This window comes from Dipodomys ordii, unplaced genomic scaffold, assembly GCF_000151885.1.
Source record: "Dipodomys ordii isolate 6190 unplaced genomic scaffold, Dord_2.0 Scaffold47, whole genome shotgun sequence".
NCBI lineage: Eukaryota > Metazoa > Chordata > Mammalia > Rodentia > Heteromyidae > Dipodomys > Dipodomys ordii.
In genome coordinates this window covers 7,468,835-7,487,820 of record NW_012267263.1, presented here as the reverse complement: position 1 = coordinate 7,487,820, position 18,986 = coordinate 7,468,835, and the positions used below count along the sequence as shown (strand labels likewise).

At 37.0% G+C, this 18,986-nt stretch overlaps 1 protein-coding gene across 3 annotated transcripts in view; it reads right to left on the bottom strand.

Annotated features, from left to right (window-relative positions):
- Positions 1-2,047: 2,047 nt before the first annotated feature.
- Positions 2,048-18,986, bottom strand: part of Il1r1 (interleukin 1 receptor, type I) — an 84,209-nt gene continuing 67,270 nt past the window's right edge. For 2 of the 3 annotated variants that reach the window (XM_013019824.1, XM_013019823.1), the window contains exons 4-12: positions 15,363-15,597; positions 15,083-15,272; positions 14,201-14,369; positions 12,075-12,140; positions 9,936-10,056; positions 8,418-8,569; positions 6,747-6,890; positions 5,913-6,080; positions 2,048-5,144 (exon numbers count right to left, since the gene is read on the bottom strand). In XM_013019824.1, coding sequence (XP_012875278.1) covers positions 4,726-5,144; positions 5,913-6,080; positions 6,747-6,890; positions 8,418-8,569; positions 9,936-10,056; positions 12,075-12,140; positions 14,201-14,369; positions 15,083-15,272; positions 15,363-15,597 — 1,664 coding nt within the window. In that variant the 3' untranslated portion in view covers positions 2,048-4,725. The remainder of the gene's footprint in view (positions 5,145-5,912; positions 6,081-6,746; positions 6,891-8,417; positions 8,570-9,935; positions 10,057-12,074; positions 12,141-14,200; positions 14,370-15,082; positions 15,273-15,362; positions 15,598-18,986) is intronic. The other variant, XM_013019825.1, reaches the window with a different exon arrangement.

The window sequence follows — 18,986 nt, the reverse complement described above, 5'->3', positions numbered from 1 at the left end:
GCAAATAAGATGGCCAAAGAGAGAAAATGGAGTGCAAGCCAAGGCAGAACTAGCCACATACGCATAAGCAGAAATGGGTTCCCTGTGGGAACATACTCCCTCACTAAAGAAATCTAAGAAATTTCATTCCCAGGAACACACTGAATAAAAAGAAAACCTATGAACCCTGTGAAATGGTTATCAATGAAGCCTTTCTCAGAACAGGAAGCATAAGCCAAATGACATTTGTGATCACTTCCAGATCAAATGCCCTAACATAAACAGCCTTCATACACTTTCGCTCTGTGATCACATATTGCCCTCAGCTGGTTGAGCACAGTGCCAGAGATGTCAACATGATCCTATAAGCCTAGATTCAAGTTGTACAGGTTCAACTGGTCTACAAACTTTAGAGACTGCTGTTGGTATTTGGGCTTCAGATTTAAGGTGAACAATACAAGACTTACGTAAATCAACCAAACCTTCCTCAGAAAAACCTGAGCCAAGTGTGGTAAAAGGGTAAGAAGAGCATGTTTCTGTTTTGAAGGGTTAATATTCATTTTAAACAGTACCATCTCTTTCCTCTCATTCTTCGCCATAATCTGTCTCTGTCTCCATCTCTCTGTCTCTCTCTTTCTGAATTTATAAAATAAATATTATTTTACCCATGCACATTTTCATATGTACTCTATATTTCTTTTTTTTGGTGGGGGGAGTCCAGTCATGGGGCCTGAACTCTGGGACTGGGCGCTGTCCCTCAGCTCTTCAGCTCAAGGCTAGCGCTCTACCACTTGAGCCACAGAGCCACTTCCGGCTTTTTTTCTTTTTGCTTATGTGGTACTGAGGAATCGAACCCAGGGCCTCAGGCATGCAAGGCAAGCACTCTACCATTGAGCCACCTTCCCAGCCCCCTGTACTCTATATTTCTTATCCTAAGAATTCTTCCCCCATAGTGATTCATTTATGTATTTAATTTTAGTGAAAGCAGACAAACTTCATTTTACTTGAAATGATCAAGTCAAATTAAGAAAATACATTTTGAGATTCTCTCCAAGTATGGGCTTTTCATACATTAAGACCTTGTGGTGTTGAAGATCTCTTTTACAAATGACAAAACCAGAGTTCAGGACACCTAGCTCAGGGCCTTGCTCTAACTGTAATCTTGTGACAGTTCAGGCATCTGTGACTCAGGGCTTTTCCATCAGATGGGGTTCTTGGGAGAAAAAAATCACTCCAGAGGGCCCCCCACCTCTGAAAAATCTATTTTGTATTGAATCATGAAATGTTATTTTATAAAGAGAAAAACAGAACTTTCTAATAGAGATTAAAAATGAACTTTAAAAAATTAACTGGTAAAAGTATGAAAACAGGGTAGAAGACTACATCCTTTAGATGAGAAATTTTGAATAAATAAGTTTTCTAGCATCTACATTTTAGTGTCATGAGGTATTGGTGAGGCATTGCTGTGGAATATGACAAATCTGTTACATAAAAACCGACAAAGCTGTCAATGTTTAGAGCTCTAAGCATTCCTTCACATTTGAGAGCATTGGAGAGCTGAGCAGGGATCCATTTCTGTGCTACACATCTCCATGTTTAATTCCAATGTCTCAGCATCTAATTCTAATTCTTAAGAGCCCCTCTAGATTACCACTTCTCTACATCCACTCTACTGGAAGGTTCTATTGGGACTTAAAAGAACCAAATATATTCATAGAAAAGCTACTAACAAAGTTGCCATTTTTCTGACCTCATGTAATTCTAGGAATTAGGTGTATTATGCGTTTAATAGGGAAGGGAACTGAAGCCCAATCATTGTCTAAGGTCTCATGCCATGTAGATGGTGAAGACAGCATTTCTTGTGGAGTCTATAGGGCTCACAGCTCTACCCATTGAGAGTACTGGAAGATAAGAACAAAGGGACTCTGAGTAACAGGTGCAAAAGCTCTCAGAGATCATTACAATTTACCAGCTTTGCAGCATACATTTTGGACACTTAATTCACTTTATTCACCACCTTGGGGTGGCTGTGGAGATGGCAAGCAAAGAAACAGACTTTAAGAGCCAGAAGTTTTAACAATTTTATTGGAAAACAAGTACAGTCTATTGATTAATGATACAAGCTGTACACCAATTTGGTGGTTTACCATATAAAAATATCTGGCATCTGCTACAGAATTACACAAGTAAGTCTTAGTAAAAAAAAAAAAAGAACCTTCATCATTAACAAGTACAAACATGTTATTGAAAATGTCATTTAAAATGGCTCAAAACTTTCTCTTTCATTGAAAGTAAAGTTTTTCAAAAGGAAAGCAGGAGAGAGAAAATATAAATTCTGTTAAGCCAGTTTATCCACTGGTAATCAAATACTTGGCTGTATTTTCAAATCTTCTTCAAAACTTAGGTTGACTTTTAATTAAAAAAATAAATACCCTTTTCAATGACATCTATTAAAGGGATCATATAGAAGAAGAGCTTTGAAAAGAGATTGGGGACTGGGACAGTCAGTCTAGGGAAGTTGAAGGAGTGGCAGAGAGCTTAGTTTTCTCTTCTGGATTCTTTCCCTGAGATAGGGAACATCTTGCCACTTTCCTGTGTGGTATTTTTGCCAAATTAAGGTTTCTCCCTTTACTTTTGTTCCCTAAATTCCAGATGCCTCACTACTCGTAATTCTTTTTGTACTTCTTACTAGCCAATGTTGCCACTCTTTCTAAGCTCGCTTTCTTGATACCATGCTTGCCAATGTATTCAGGCAAGAAGAGTCAGGAGAAAGCAGGTACAAAAGGGGTGGTCAAAATGTTAAACTGTGTTTGTCCAGCTCTGAACATTTTAATGGGGAAAATGCCCTTCCAAATAAGCGTTTGTATTCACCTATACTGTTAGATACTCAAAATATGAAAAGCAAATGATCAATCCACATTCAGACAACTTTCAGAAGCATCCTGTGTCCCAACAAATGGCTCATGAACCCAGTCTTGCAAATTTCAAGATTTAGTCTAATGATCCTGAAGGTTGTCTTCAAATTTAAGAAAATATTTTTTCCTATACCTCCCCCAATTTTTTTCTGTCACTTTTAATTGGGTAAGAAGTATTTAATTTTGTAGAAAGAATGCATGCAAGTTAAAATGTATTTACATAAAATCAAACATAGTTTTTATATATGCCAACACTTTGAAAAGTCTCAAATTTGTTTCTTACATAAAAAATGGGTTCTGGTTCCCCCCTAGAAAATAAAAATCTACCATTTCTTTTCACATGTTTGTCAAGTAGGCAGTGAAGAGACAGTTATTGACCTAAAAATCAAGTAGTTTTAGCATTGGACTAGTGGCCAGAAAATACAGGTTCAAGTCTTAGATGTAATAGAGTTAAGAGAGTATTTTAAAAAATAGGGAATTTTCTCTATGTCTAGAATTAGCATTATTGCAAAAAATTAAACATAATTATCTGAGAACATTTTTAAATAGTAAAGCACTACACAATCTTTGTCACATGTGCACACTGCTTCTGGAAGGCAGTCAGGGACAATCAAACAACACTTCTCCTGAGACAGCATAGATTCAGACCAGAAAAGGAGCTACTTCCTAATGTGGTCACTTATAGGCAGCACCCATAGACTGGCAGGAGAGATTTAAGGCTTGAGAGTGGAATCTCTCAGGGAAAGGCCCTTGGCAACTACAGCATTGACATCAACTTTGGATTGCAACTGGAGAGAATGCAAGAAGAAATTCAGGTCAGAGGACAGATGTAGGAGATACAGCCAAGACAGAATCCCTGGAGGCTGACCTAGAATACACACAGCAAGATGGCACAGGGAAGGTTGTGAGGACACATCACATTGGGAGAACTAGAGTCGGAACTGCCACGCTGGAGGGGGACGCAGGCTTTATTTAGTTCCTAAGCAGAAAAAGAGAGACCCTGGGAGGTTTTCCAGCAAGATCAGGATATGAGGAGAGCAGCATTTTATGAAAGCTGTGCACATGATGGAGGAGAGGAAGGAAGCCATTGCAAAGCCATCTGTGTCTCCAAAGAAGCAAATGAATCAAGTAAAATGCAGAATAAAGGAAAACAGGATGGACATTCCAGGAAGAAAACACTTAAGGAGGAAGGGGTGGGTCAGTTCCTGCTACTGTTGCTTTTTAAATTCTGTTCTACAGGAAGATAAAGAGATTTTTTGCCACCTTGGATTCCTGGAGAATCTCTGTCCCAATGAAAGGACAGTGTTCGAAGTCTACCCAATAAATTTTGGTCTTGGGAATCTCTGATCACTGGCAGAGGATGTACCTGACAAACTCAAGCCAATGAAAAATGTGCCCTTCCTCTGTGTCAGTCTACAGTACCCACAAGGCTGCCCAGAAAAGTCCCTCCTGGGTCATTGACCCTACAATGTCCCCAGACATGGCCACAGCTCTGCCTCTGTGCTCTCAACAAATTCATAAAGCCATCTCTAGAGGGTGGCCATCTCTTTATCTTCTCGTCACTTTTTAGCTTCTCATCACTGTCAAGTGACTTTTCTCAACTGGTCCAACATTCAGAGAGCATTTTATTGTCCTTTAAAGGCCATCCCAAGCCCTCTGCTCTGAACTGCCTGGACATGCTGTTGTCACTAAGTCCTGTTCCCTTAACTATCTGATTCCAGGTTACTTTGGGACAAGGGACCAGACAGGTACATTTTATGACTATAGAAGTCAGCAGGAGGCAACAGCCCAGCCTGTAGTGCATACAATAGGAACACCCAGCTTCTCCAGGCTACCCAAGAGGCAGGTGAACCTCACTTTGCAAGCTCGCCTTAGTGCCTGAACCAGAGGTCAAAGACAATAATTGCTGTTTGGATGAAGGCAACCTCCTCTGAGCTGGCATGTGGTATCTGACCTTTTTCCAAAACCTGGACTTTGAAGACTGTGGTCCCTCTCTCAAATCCCCTGACCAGCGGATGGTCCCATGTTTCTGCTTAATAAATCTAATGGATTCCGGCATTTTCTCGTAGTCTTCAATTTTCTCCAGCTCCAGCAGAACAATTTTAATTCCATCTTCAATTAGAGCATTATACATCACTATTTGCTCCTCTGATGAATGGTCCAGCCAGCTGAAGCCAGACACATCTCTCACTAAAACAATAATCAGTCTTCTACTTTTCTTTATGTTTTCATTAGTGACCTCGATAGTATCTGAAAAATAGGAAGTACAGTGTGATGAGTCAAATTTCAGAACCGTGTTCTCACAAGATTCTTCCCTCCGCCCCCTCCATCTACTATGTCTCCTCATGCTTCTTTTCTCTTGTGTTACTTGTGCTTAAAGGTCTGTCCTGTTTCATAGATCAGATCAAACATTGACCTGCAACAGTTGAATATTCCACTTAGAATGCAGGAAAATGTCAAAGTTTTAAAAACTACTTAAGTCATTTCATCTGTACTATTTTATTGTACTAATAACCACTAATTAATCATTATATTTTCTGAAACATATAAATCAATTAATTAGTGATCTATCCAACTGTAACAGAAGTAAATACTTTGCATTTAATAAATATGAAAGTTAGGCTGGGTGCCCGTGGATTATTCCTGTAACCCTAGATACTTAGGAGACTGAGATCTGAGTTCAAAACCAATCTAGGCAGAAAAGTCCATGAGACTCTTATCTCCAATTAATCAGCTAAATGCCAAAAGTAGAGGTATGGCTAAAGAGGTAGAGCTACAGCCTTAAGCAAAAAAAGCCAAGCAAGAGCTTAAGGCTCCGAGTTCAAGCCCTAGTACTAGCACATACACACATACCCCTCACACATACATATACACACACATACAGAAGTATAAAGAAATGTTTAAAATGGTAAAAAATACATATACCCACATTACAGTCTTCTAAAAAGATAGCAAACTTACAGATTCATTTTTACAACAATAAACCTATTAACTCTTGTGCATTACTCCATCCCATACCTTCTCCAACATAATCATCCCTTCCATAAATGAACAGTCTATATCCAAACTGATTTTCCAAGACCTCAGGCAATATTTTGAACACAAACATATCTGAGTTGGAGGTGGACCCTTCCGTGAACGTCTTTGGGTATAGTATATATGCATCATAGCTCTTCTCATCTGAAGCTAAAGAATAAATGTCACATATTTAGAACCAAAAGGAAAAGTAAATGATTTGATAAAGTCAGTATCAAAAACATATACTTCCCAGTTACATATTGATCTTTTTGATTCAGTGTACAATTGAAGTATGGTACCATTTTACAATGTTCACTCTTCCAAATTTTCATACTATGAGCTATTCTTCTCTTGCATTAATGGCCACCTCACATACATGCAGTATTAAAATGTCCTTAGCTCCTTATTCTTATTTTCTTCCCCAAACATTTCAGTCTTCCTTTTATATAGTATTGAGGTGGTAGATTTTATTTGGTTTCAACGAAAGAGAGAGACTTCCCCTGATGTGTGAAAATCTATTCATTTCTTCCACTTGGAAGTTGGCCATGGTGTGATCTACACAGAGCATGTCCCCATCAATGGATTCTAAGTAACTGAATTCAGACACAGCTGCTCCAAGGGCCTGTTTATCCTGCAGCTTGAATGCTGAAGACTGAACTTAGAAAACACTGAAATTCAGTCTAGTTAAGTCAATTATAAAACTATAATTAAGTCTAAGAATAACTACCATCCCTATATCTGCCAGCATTTTTCATTCTAAATCTTCAGTAAACATTTTCTTAGTCATCATCTAAATCTCCAAGGAGAACTTGTTGTGTGACTACAAAATTATACCTTCTGTGTGGAGAAAATGGGACCAAGAATCTCTGTACCAAAGTACAATGTCAACCTTGAAGATTTTATAGATGAATACTGAGCACACAATCATAACTGTTAATGGGACAAATATCCCAATTATGTGGTTCTTGAAATCAGGAACTGTAGCAGAAAAGAGGAGGAAAAGCATTAAAACCAAAAGGAATTAAAACTTTGAACACAGCAACTTTTCTACTTTCATCACAGGAAAGACATATTTGGAATTGGCCTAACATTCAGATAGTTTTTAGCTCATTCATTGTTATAATTATTAATGGATATTAACTACAGAAAGCAATCTAACCTGGACAAGCTATACAACTAAGGCACATTCTATTAAGTTTCCACCGAAATACCACCATATGCAATAAGAGAAAATATACTACAGATAGAGTGCTTCACAGTACAAGGAGAAGTCAAAATCAATGAGAATCTACAGAAGTTTACCAAGGTAGAAGAGCCAGTTAGGAAAAGCCAAAATCTGGAGGAGAAGAGGAAAGAATATCTATCTATCTATCTATCTATCTGAATTTGTCTTCACTTTCTAATTACTCAACTTTAGTGATTAAAGAGGAAGGTGGTAAAAAAAATAAGCAGTGAGAGGGTAAAGGAGAAGAGGCTGAAGAACAACTAAACATAGAAAAAGAGACAAGATGAAAGGATTTTTTAAATGCCAGAACATATAGAGACACCCTGGAAAAGAACACCTAAAAGCCTATAACTTAAGTTGTCCAGTTTAGTTCTTTGATCCATCTGGACTTTATTTTGGTACAAAGTAGGATCCAAGATCTAATGTCCAATTGGTCCAATGGATAGTTCACATTTATAGTCTTCATTACGAGATCATGATTGCTTCAATATAAATCTTCCAGCTTATGTTAAGAACATCTTGACTATTCAACTACAGATTGTTTTTATTTTTCCATTTTTTGAATATTTTATTATCTTTAAGTAGTTATACAAAGGAGTTTCTATTCACCAAATCAGATGATGAATACAGTGTCTTGATCAATGTCACCCACAGATTATTTTTAAATATTTCACAAAAATTTTCAACACTGCCTGACCATACCAACTCATGACCTTGACTTCTGGAATTGCCTTTCTGAAGCAGCTATTTAGGTTTTGAAGCATTCTTCATAAAGTTATTTACTTAAAAACATTTATTACATGCCCATGATGTAGCAAACTTCAATTATTATTAGCTGTGGAAATAGAATAAGTACTATGATAAAAAGCTGTTACCATCAAAGAATTTACAGTCAAGGAAATTAAGTCTAAAAGATACTGTACTGGGACAAACAGTACCAGAGTTCTTAACTGGGTTAAGTGTAAACAATGGAATAGAAAAATATACCACTGAAAACAGATAATTCATCTGAGAAGGATTAGAAGTTTCCCAGCTGACAAGGAAGGAAAGAATGTTCCAGGGAGAGGAAGTCATATTGGAAAACTCTAGGTTATGAAATCCTATTAAAAACAAATCTTAAAACAACACCACCTTGCTCATGTAACTGTAACACTTCTGTACAGTATATTCACAATAAAAAAAACTTACTTAAAAAAAGAAAAGAAAAATAAAAAAGAATGGAAATGACTAAAAACCACAACAACAAAAATTGCATTTCAAATAACTAGTTTCATATTTACCTGGGTATACAAATTGGATATATGCTTCACTGATTTTGTCTGTGTTCCTGGCCACACAGATGAATGGGTATAAATAAAATTGACTTTTGACCTCTGAGATATTAAGTATTGTGATGAGTGTATTCTTTATTTTGTCTGAAGGATTTTCCACACTGTTCAAAAGACAGAAGGTCAACAAAGTTAGGCAGGGATGTTGCAGCCACTATGAATAACATTTTTTTTGTTGTTGGTCCTGGGTCTTGAACTCTGGGTCTGGGCACTGCCCCTGAGCTCCTCAGCTCAAGGCTAGCACTCTACCACTTGAGCCATAGCACCACTTCCAGCTTTTTCTGCTTATATGGTGCTGAGGAATCAAACGTGGGGTCTCATGCATGCAAGGCAAGCACTCTACCACTGAGCCACCTTCCCAGCCCCATGAATAAGATTTTTATGTTTGGTTTATTTCTGCATTTGTTTCGTACCTTGCAGCTGAAATAATTACCTACACTACTCACAGAGTAACGTAACAATCAGACAGCTGGTATATCAATTGAATTATATAGCCTGAGATTACTGTCAGTTGCAGGAACACAAAACTAGTAAAAACTGATTAGCTACAGACAGGAAAACTACAAAGACAAGCAATCTATCTTCCATGGAGTACAGAAAAGCATATATTAGACAAGAGTAGATTGAGGCAGAGGACAAAGGCCTTCACCAGGGCTGGGAAGAAGGGGACATTGGAAGCCTCATCCCACAGGCCCACAATACATAAGAAGACAGTAGAAGCTTTTTAGAGTTCTTAGTGCTTGACCCTGCTTAATGAGTATTTTCTAAACTAGTTTTAAAAAACGTAAAGAGGTGTTTGCTTTGGCAGCACATATATTAAAATGAAACAATACAGAGAAAATGAGCATACAAGGATGACAAATTAAAAGAAAGAATGTTAGCATGCCTTTTTCGTCAGTAACTTTTAGGACAAATTAAAACTCCCAAAATCTGGGGGGAAAAATATGAAGGGGAATTTATTAGAATGTTGCACCATGCATTACTGAATTTAAGAGAAAGGCTTCCAAATGATTTGGAATCTGCACCACAATGTACAAGACCTTGCAAATCTTGTTTAGCTAACTTAGTAAAACTCCAAAAAGAGGGCTGATGGCTCACACCTGTAATACTAGCTACTCAGAAAGCTGAGATCTGAGAATTGCAGTTGAAAGCCAGACCAGACTGCAAAGCCCCCCGAGACTCTTATCTCCAATTAACTACCAAAAAGGGGGGAAAAAGCCAGAAATGGAGCTGTAGCTCAAATCCTAGAGCACTAGCCTTGACTAATAAAGCTCAGGGACAGCACCCAGGCCCAGAGTTCAAATCCCAGGACCACCCCCCACACACAAAACAACAACAACAACAACAAAAGCAGCAAAAGGTGAGGAATCATGAGTTCCCAGGTAACCTCAATGTTAAGTTATAGGTTATTATACAAAGGGATTAAAATGGGGTATAAAATGTGATATCAACATTGATGGGTGTACTTACAATTGATAGTCCTCCTCCAGAACTGGGTCATCAATGAAAAAGATTTCTGACCCATTCCACTTCCAGCTGACTATATCACTGGATTTGCCAGTGGCATTACAGATCAATTGTACGTGAGACCCTGCAAAACAGTGCATTGTTAATCAAGGGATGAATTAATTTTCAGTCAGATCTATCTGTATTACTAAATGGCTAGTAGATAACATTCGAAATTATAGAAAAAAAGTGCAGAGAAGAAAGTACCTTGGTCCTTAACATCACCCTCCTCAGATAGGCACTGTTAGTAACTGTATCTGTATCCTTCCTTCTCTTCTCTGTATGTACCTATGAAACTTTGTGAGATTTTATTACCTATTTGGTAACAGGCTGTGAATTGGGAATTTCAGTCTTTATGGTCACTCCTCCCAAACTGGCTGGTTTGTGGCTGCTTAGGATTTCTTAATACAGATGTACTCTAATTTAGATTTTCCTATTGTTAAGCCTACTCTGTTTTTAATTTCTCATTATTATGGTTAATACCCTATGAACAGCCTTGTTTATACAGCAAGGTTTATCTATGTTCAAAAGCATTGCTTTGAATTTAAACCAGGAAGTAAAACTCAAAGAAGGTCCATGAATACAATAAAATAAATTTTCACCAACATTTTTGAATTATTGGTGTATGTGTGTGTGTGTGCACATGCGCGTGCACATGCATGTGTGCACGTGTGGTATGTTATTACTGTTTTGTTGTGCTGGGGATTAAACCCAGGGCTTTACAACATAAAACTTGTAATTTTCTCCACTGAGATCCACTCCCAGTATATCTACATGTCTGGACTCATTTTAAATTACCATATATTTATAAGCTGGCTTTTCTTTTAAGAACTGCTCCTAAAGCACCTAGTCCATGATCTAACTCCATCTCAGACTATCTTTCCTGACCAGCAGGGACTCCTCTATCATAGGAAAATGTGCTCTACATTCCACGACAATGCTCCAAAAAAACTCAGGTAACCTTCCTTCATTTCACTTTTGTTTATGAAAATTCTTTGATGTATATCTCTTTTTTAGATATGGCTATCTATGTATATTCATCTATCGATGTATATATGTATCTATGCATTATTCTTTAGTCAAAATTTATATATTTAAAACATATTTTCCACTATATATATATATACATATATATATATATATATATATATATATGTTCTTCTAAAAGGCCCTTTCTACCATCAAATACATTTTCTTTTAGATTTATGAGGTTTTTCTTTCATTGTCTTATGTGTTGTTTTTCTTTTTCTTATTTTGGACTTTCTCTGTTGATCTAAATATTTACACTCAGGCTAAATATATTCCACCCTCCCTTCTTTCTTTTCTCTCTCCTTTCTATTCTCTCCTTTCCCCTTCCCTCAATGTCCTCCTTTGCTCCCTCCCTCTTGATGTTTTTCAAAGTCTGGCTTTGAACTTTTTCACTAACTTGGAAAAATATTTTTCTAGCATAACTATCATATTTTGGGGGGGTCAGGTTGTGGGGCCTGAACTCTGGGCCTGGGCGCTGTCCTTCAGCTCTTCAGCTCAAGGCTAGCACTCTACCACTTGAGCCGCAGCACCACTTCCGGCTTTTTTGCTTTGCATGCCTCAGGCATGCAAGCGCTCTACCACTGAGCCAACTTCCCAGCTCACAACTATCATATTTTTTATCTGTAGTCTTACTTCTTCCTAACAGCTTAATTCTGATGATAAATACTGTGTCAGTATAAGTTACATTCTTGTTCTTTGCACTTGGTCTTCAATTGGTTTTTTTGTAGGTAGTTAGTATCCTCAACAAAGTAGGAGTAGGCAAATTAGATATGGCTACATTTTTGCCACAAGAGGTAACATATAAAAAAGGAAGGAAGGAAGGACAGACGGACAGACATGGGTTGAGACTATGGCTCAAGTGATAAGAATGCTTGCCTATCATGCAGAAGGCCCTAGTTTCAATTTCTGATAGCACAGAGGAGGAAAGTTAAGATATATATACTCTGTGCCACATTCCCTCTCTATACTGGTTTATTCAGTAAAGGCTTTGATTATATATATTAAATGTAAAATTTATCTTCATCTTCAGTTCTAAATAAGTCTTTAAGCATTTCCTGTTTGGAACTCACTTACCTAAGTTCACTTCTTTTGTCTCATTCACTGGACTCAGAATCACAGGTCTATGGGGCTTGATTTCCTCTGAAAAAAAAAAACACACAGGACTTCTCAGACTCTTATGGGTCAGAATCACACTTGCACAACATGCTAAATGACAGCTGGCCAAATTGTTTCTGGAGCACTTAAAGGACAAAGAGCATGAGAGAGGAGGGAAGAAGAGAAGGAAAGAACCAAATGTAGAAAGCAACCAGAGAATGTTTTACCTACAGTAAAATGGGCCCTTTGAGCCAAAAGGTATGACTTTCTTGCGGTCTCTCTCTCTCTCTCTGTCTCTCTCTCTCTCTCTCTCTCTCACACACACACACACACACACACTACCACTACCACCATCACCACCACCAGGACCCTGATGCTGTTTTGAAAAGGACTTCACTCAAGACAAAAAAAAAAAAAAAAGAAGCAGTAGCTATGGAAAAGTACCTTTTTGGCCAGAAAAATGAACTGTGTTTAGTAACTTTGAATCATTAGACCCAAAAGAGAGGAAATGTGGTTATTGCTGAATGCCAAGCAATCTGACACAATTTACTAAAATAAGCAGAAAACTATGAAGGGCTTCACAAATAAATTTGACTCATCTTCAGACTACTGGCTCCAAAGTTTAGAGTCAGTATTCCTCTGTTACCAAGAGGTAATTGACAATCAATGAATTTGAATGTACTGCCAGTATAGGCAAATAAATAATTAAACACTATAAAGACAGAATATTTCCATTTTGTTTATTGATATACATATAAAAGAGTTCTTCACACATAGCATATATTCAATAAATACTTTTGAGTCCAAGAAAGAGCAAAATCACTAAGTATCACTGGGCTGGGAACCCTGAGTGAACTGTATTATTTATACAATTGAGATTGACAGAGAATGTTTACACCACATTTATGTGGAATTTCCCAGTGCCTAACTCTTCCTAGAATTCTACCTATTGCTTTATATGTTGTGTCTTAAGCAAAGAAATAGTAACAATAACTACCAGTAAACAATAATCAGGAGAAGGTTGCTGGAAACTCAAGAATATGGCCATAAAATTAAGACCACTGAACATTAAGACTCACCGATCCTTATGGGATCAAAGTAAGAAATTCATTTTTATTCAATAAAATTAATCTCTGAAGAAAATAATTGTTTATAGGATTAACTATATTTGGGATTATCCTGTCCTAGGATGGTCCCAATTTTTATAACAGTTTCCCCAGTATAATTACTAATAAGCAACCCTTGTAAAAATATTCTTAAGTTCTTCTTGCTTAAGATTGATAGTAATAGAAAGATTAAATCTTCTGTTCATTTCCATCTAGGTAATTTGTGGAAGTACATTTCTTAAGAAATCGTTTTAACTATGAGCCATGATTATACAGAATTAAGAAAAATGAAGAATAACTCCTAAGCACCTATTAGTTGCACACTTGCTTTGTGCCAAGCACTATTTTGTATTAGGCACATGTCTACCAGGTAAGCATATCTGATCCCTAATCTTCCCAACAACTTTAGGAGGTAGTACCATCATATCAAGAGGAAAACAGACTGAGAGAGATTAAGTAAAAGAGCTAACATAGAATGAACCAGAGCTAGATTCTGGGAACAAAATCTGTGCCACAGCATATTGTCTTCCACCCCATTGATGGCAAAGATTCTTCTTTTTTCTCTCTATTTTCTGTATTGAAAATTGAACTAAAAGCTCAAAGATTCTATGCAAATGTTCCATATCTAAGCTATACCCTTAATCTAATGCTAAGGGCTCTTGATGACAGACCTTAGACACCTCAAGTTCAGGATCTCAGAACATTCTCCTACACTAGCCAAAGAGCCCCAGAGCTCTCCGGCAGAATCGTGTTTAGACACATCTAAGAAGCCTACTGCAGCATTTGGAAAATGTTAGCTCATGACATCTCCGTTTAAGTGGTATTACATTTTAAATGGGAGTGAAATAGATTTACATAGTATGCAGTAACAAAACTTATCAGAACCATGGGACCCTTTGTGGAGTCACTGAGCTTCTCTCTGGACTGTGAAAGCACTATTAGAATCATGGTCTTTGGAAAATCCATGATCCAAACTCCTCGAATTAGGCTGTGACTCACCTAAAGTAAAAAATTCAATTACTCGGGTAATGTTGTATTGCTTTCCCAAGTATGTGTAGGATACAAGACAAGTATAATGCCCTCTATGGTACTCAGAGACATTCTTCACAATGAGTTGATTTTTCACTCCAATGAATAAACTATTATCGAGAAGTAGAGGTTTGCAATCCTAAATAAAAAGAAAGAAAAGAAACATTGAATATTGGTTACTTCTCCCTATTTGCCAATAAAAACTCCATCTTCCCCATTAGTTAACTAATATTAAAAAGTAATTGAATGGTTGCTTGGGTTCAATCAGTTTTGATATCATAATTCTTTCTTGAAAAAGCAAATGTTAAGTATGTTCTTTACTACTAAGATTTTTATGCCCAGAGCCTTATACTACAAAGGCAAATGAAGACAAATTTATTTTGCAAGAACACATGTCCAATGAAACTGCTAATGTAGTTTGTCAATGGCGTGTTTCCTTTCTTTGCTGTTTATTTCTTTTGTATTTCCTAACTTCTAAAAGATGATTCTCTAAGTTCCATTGGATCAAGGGGAACATGAGGTGTTCCACAGAATGCTAATCAACCCACTTACAAATTACATATATTGCAATAAACAGTTATCAATTAAATATTTGAAATTTTATCAGTCTTCTCCTTACACATGTTTTATTATTTCTACTACTACTTTTCTCATCTATACTAAGTTAAATACAAACACTAGTAACATCTCAGTTAAGCTCCAAATAAAATGAATGAAATATTACAATGCAATATTTCATTTCTCCCTTCAGAAGAAACCATTTGAAAACCACTTTTGCAGATTCATTTGCCCATCCAATGCAAAATTTTCATTTACTGAACAAGTAAAATATTATGTTAATAACAAAATTACCTTATACCACTGGACTTGAGGTAACTCTTCATTTTCATCTTTAAAAAAATCCAAATGAGGGCACACAAGTTTCCCGTCTTCTGCGATATGCAGTCTCTGTGTAAATATAACTTGTGAATTATAGCACAAGTCAGGCTCATTCTCCAAAATACTGGTAGTTATTTTAATTTTGAGGCAGTAAGTTGAATTTCTAAAATGGAAAATTATGGAATTTAATATCTTATCTTTCACTATTGCATATACTTAGGACATATTGGTAATATATAAATTCCTTCCTTACCTTACTACACAGTAGTAATGTCCTGAGTCTTCTACCTTCGCAGGAACAAACCAAAGTTTATTTTTCTGCTGATGAATCCTGTCATCTTGTGCTGTAGATATGGGTGTCGTGCTATCATTTTTATACCAAATTATGGTGCCCTTGTTTTCATTTGGGTTAAGAGGACAGGCACGGACATCGATTTCATTTGCAGATGCAAGGAAAATTATATATTCTTCACGTTCTTTACATTTATCTTTTAAAGAGAGAAAAAGGGAGTACTTTCCATGAAAAAATGTTCAGCATTTCCTATTGTAGTACCTATCTATAAACAGGTTAGTGACCAAATATACCAGTTCATAAAAGCTGATGATTAAGAGCCACATCTTGGGAGTCTGGAAAATTGACTTTCAGTTACAGGTGTGTCATGGATTACCTGTGTGCTATATACAATTTGTCTAGTCTCTTAACATTTCTTACTCTTCATTTTCTTAAAAATGATGACAGTTTAGGAAGAGAGACACCCACTTAGTACAGAATCTCCCCACACAAACATCGAAAAATAAACAAAGTACATGGAACAATGCTACTGAGCACATTAAACATGAAGAAATAAAAAGACAGAGATCTCAAAAAGATGGGAAATGAAGAAGGAGAGCCTGTTCATAGCCCAAAATTACTTCTCACATATCTACCAGGCTGAAACTGAAGAGACAAAACACTACAGAAAGCCAGTCAGTATCTGTAAGTTGAGAAGTAGAGTCAGGAATCTGTGTAAATGCTAGCAAATGCTGAAATAGACCTGCTTATACAGCAAGAGAGTTTATAGATCACTTGCATTTATAGCCAAGTACAATCAGTATCAGAACGTTAGCAAATGCCCAAGGCTAGAATGAGAATTACCAAAGAATGATGAGCAGTAAGCCTGGAGTACACACAACACTGAGAATCATTGCTTATCCCCAAAGCCAGAAGGCTCTAGAGACACCCATCAAAATCATGACGCATCATATAGAGTGCCCCAAATGGTGTAGACTCATTCAGATGGGGAGACATTCATCATAGACTCTTTCCTTTTCTGAGTCTATTAAAGGATAGAATCAATTTCAAGTAACACCATTCTGTCAGAACAATAGTCATGAACTTGTTTTAAGAACACAAAAGTAGCTGGCTGCCATTGACTCATACCTGTAATTGTAGCTACTCAGGAGGCTGAGATCTGAGATTGTGGTTCAAAGCCAGCCAGGCATCTGGGCTGGTTCCATATCTTAGCTATGGTAAACACAGTTGTGCTGGTAACTTTAGTAAGGCCTTGTTTGTTTTCATTTGGGTAAATGCAAAAAAGTGGGATTGCTGGGTCATAGGGGTGCTCTATGTGGAGTCTTTTGAGGGACCTCCATACTACTTTCCAAAGTGGTTGAACAAGTTTACACTCCTGCCAACAAAACTGTAGGGTTTCTTTTTGGCCACATCGCCTCCAGCATCTGTTGTTATTAGATTTTTTGATTCTAGCCATTCTAACTGAGGTGAGGTGGAATCTCAATGTTGTCTTAATTTGCATTTCTTTTATGGCTAGAAAAGTTGAGCATTTCTTCATGTGTCTATTGGCCATTCATATTTCCTCTTCAGACAAGACTATCCTTAAGTCTTTAGCCCACCTGTTGATGGGGTGGTTTAATTCTGAGGGTTTATTTTTGGAGGATTTAATTTTTTGAGTTCCAGGTATATTTTAGATATGAGACCCTTATCCCTTGTATGGCTAGTGAAGTTCTTCTCCCAATCCTTGGGCTTTCTATTGATCTTGCTAACTATGTCCTTTGCAATGCAAAAGCACTGCAGTTTCATGCAATCCCATTTGTCCAACCTTTCTTTGATTTGTTGTGTTTCTGGGTCTTTATTAAGAAAATTTCAGCCTGTGCCAAGGAGACCTAGGGTTTCTCCTATTCCTTCCTGTAATGTTTTCAGGGTACCTGCTTTGACTTTGAGGTCTTTCATCCATTTGGAGTTGATTCTGGTTCAGGGTGATATACAAGGATCTAGCTTTAGTTTTCTACATGTAGTTAACCAATTTTGCCAGCACCATTTACTGAAGAGTCTGTCATTCTTCCATTCTATTTTTTAGCTCTCTTATCAAAGATTAGGAAGCTATAGGTCTGTGGGTTCATTTCTGGGTCTTCAGTTCTATTCCATTGGTCCTCAGGTCTGTTCTTGTGCCAGTACCAGGCTGTTTTGATTATTATGGCTTTGTAGTAGAGTTTAAAATTTGGTATTGATATTCCTTCAGCACTGTTCTTTCTGCTAAGGATTGTTTTTGCTATTCTGGGTCTTTTATTGTTCCACATGAATTTTTCAGTTGCTCCTTCTATTTCATTGAAGAATGCGGTTGGAATATTGATAAGTATCGCATTGAATTTGTAGATAGCCTTTGGCAGTATTGACATTTTCATGATGTTGATCCTCACAATCCAGGAGCATGGGAGTTTTCCCACTTCCTTATTTCTGCTTTAATTTCCTTTTTCGGGCTTTTAAAGTTTTCATTGTAGAGGTCCTTCACTTCATTAGTTAACTCCAAAGCATTTTATTTTTTGTGGGACTATTATAAAAGGAGTTGCTTTACTGAGTTCAGCCACACTTTTCTCATTGTTGGCATGCAGAAAAGCCATTGATTTTTGAGGGCTAATTTCAAACCCTACTACTTTGCCAAAGTTTTTGGATCAGTTCAAGTAATTTGGGAGTGGAGTCCATGGATTCTTTAAATACAAGATTGTGTCATCTGCAAAAAGGGAGAGTTTTACTTCTTCTTTCCCTATTTGGATCCCCTTTATGTTTGCATCTTGTCTTATTGCTGTAGCTAGGCATTCTCATACTAAATTGAAGAGAAGTAAAGAGAGTGGACATTCTTGTCTTGTTCTTGAATTTAGAGGAAATGGCTTTAACTTTTCACCATTAAGTGTAATGCTGTCTGTAGGTTTGTCATACACAGCCTTTATTATATTGAGGAATGTTCCATGGATTCCTAGTTTTTCCTGAGCTTCCATCATAAGGGGGTTTTTGATCTTGTCAAATGCTTTTACTGAATCTATTGAGATAATCATGTGGCTCTTATCCTTGCTCTTATTGATTGATGAATTGTATTGATTTGCATATATTGAACCAGCTTTGCATCCCTAAAATGAATCCTGTTTGACCATTGTGTATGATTTTTTTATAAGTTGTTGAAGTCAATTGGCCAAAATTTTGTTGAGAAGTTTTGCATTGATGTTAATCAATGAACAGGGTCTATAGTTCTCTTTATTTGATGAGTCCCTGCCTGGTTTTAAGATGAGGATTATGATGGCTTCATAGAAAGAGTTTGGTAGTAGACTTTGACTTTCAATTTCATTGAAGAGTTGGAAGAGTATTGGTGTGAGTTCTGCTTTAAAGGCCTTGTAGATTTCAGCTGAAAATTCATCCGGTCCTGGGCTTTCCTTGGGTGGGAGGTCTCTTATTGTTGTTTGTATTTTGAGGCCTGATATGGGTCTGTTAAGTTGGTTTAACTCATATTGGTTTAGTTTGGGCATGTCAATATTTGCTAGAAATTCATCCGTTTCTTCCTGATTCTCAAGCTTATTAGCATAAAGGTTTGAGAAAGTATTCCCTTATAAT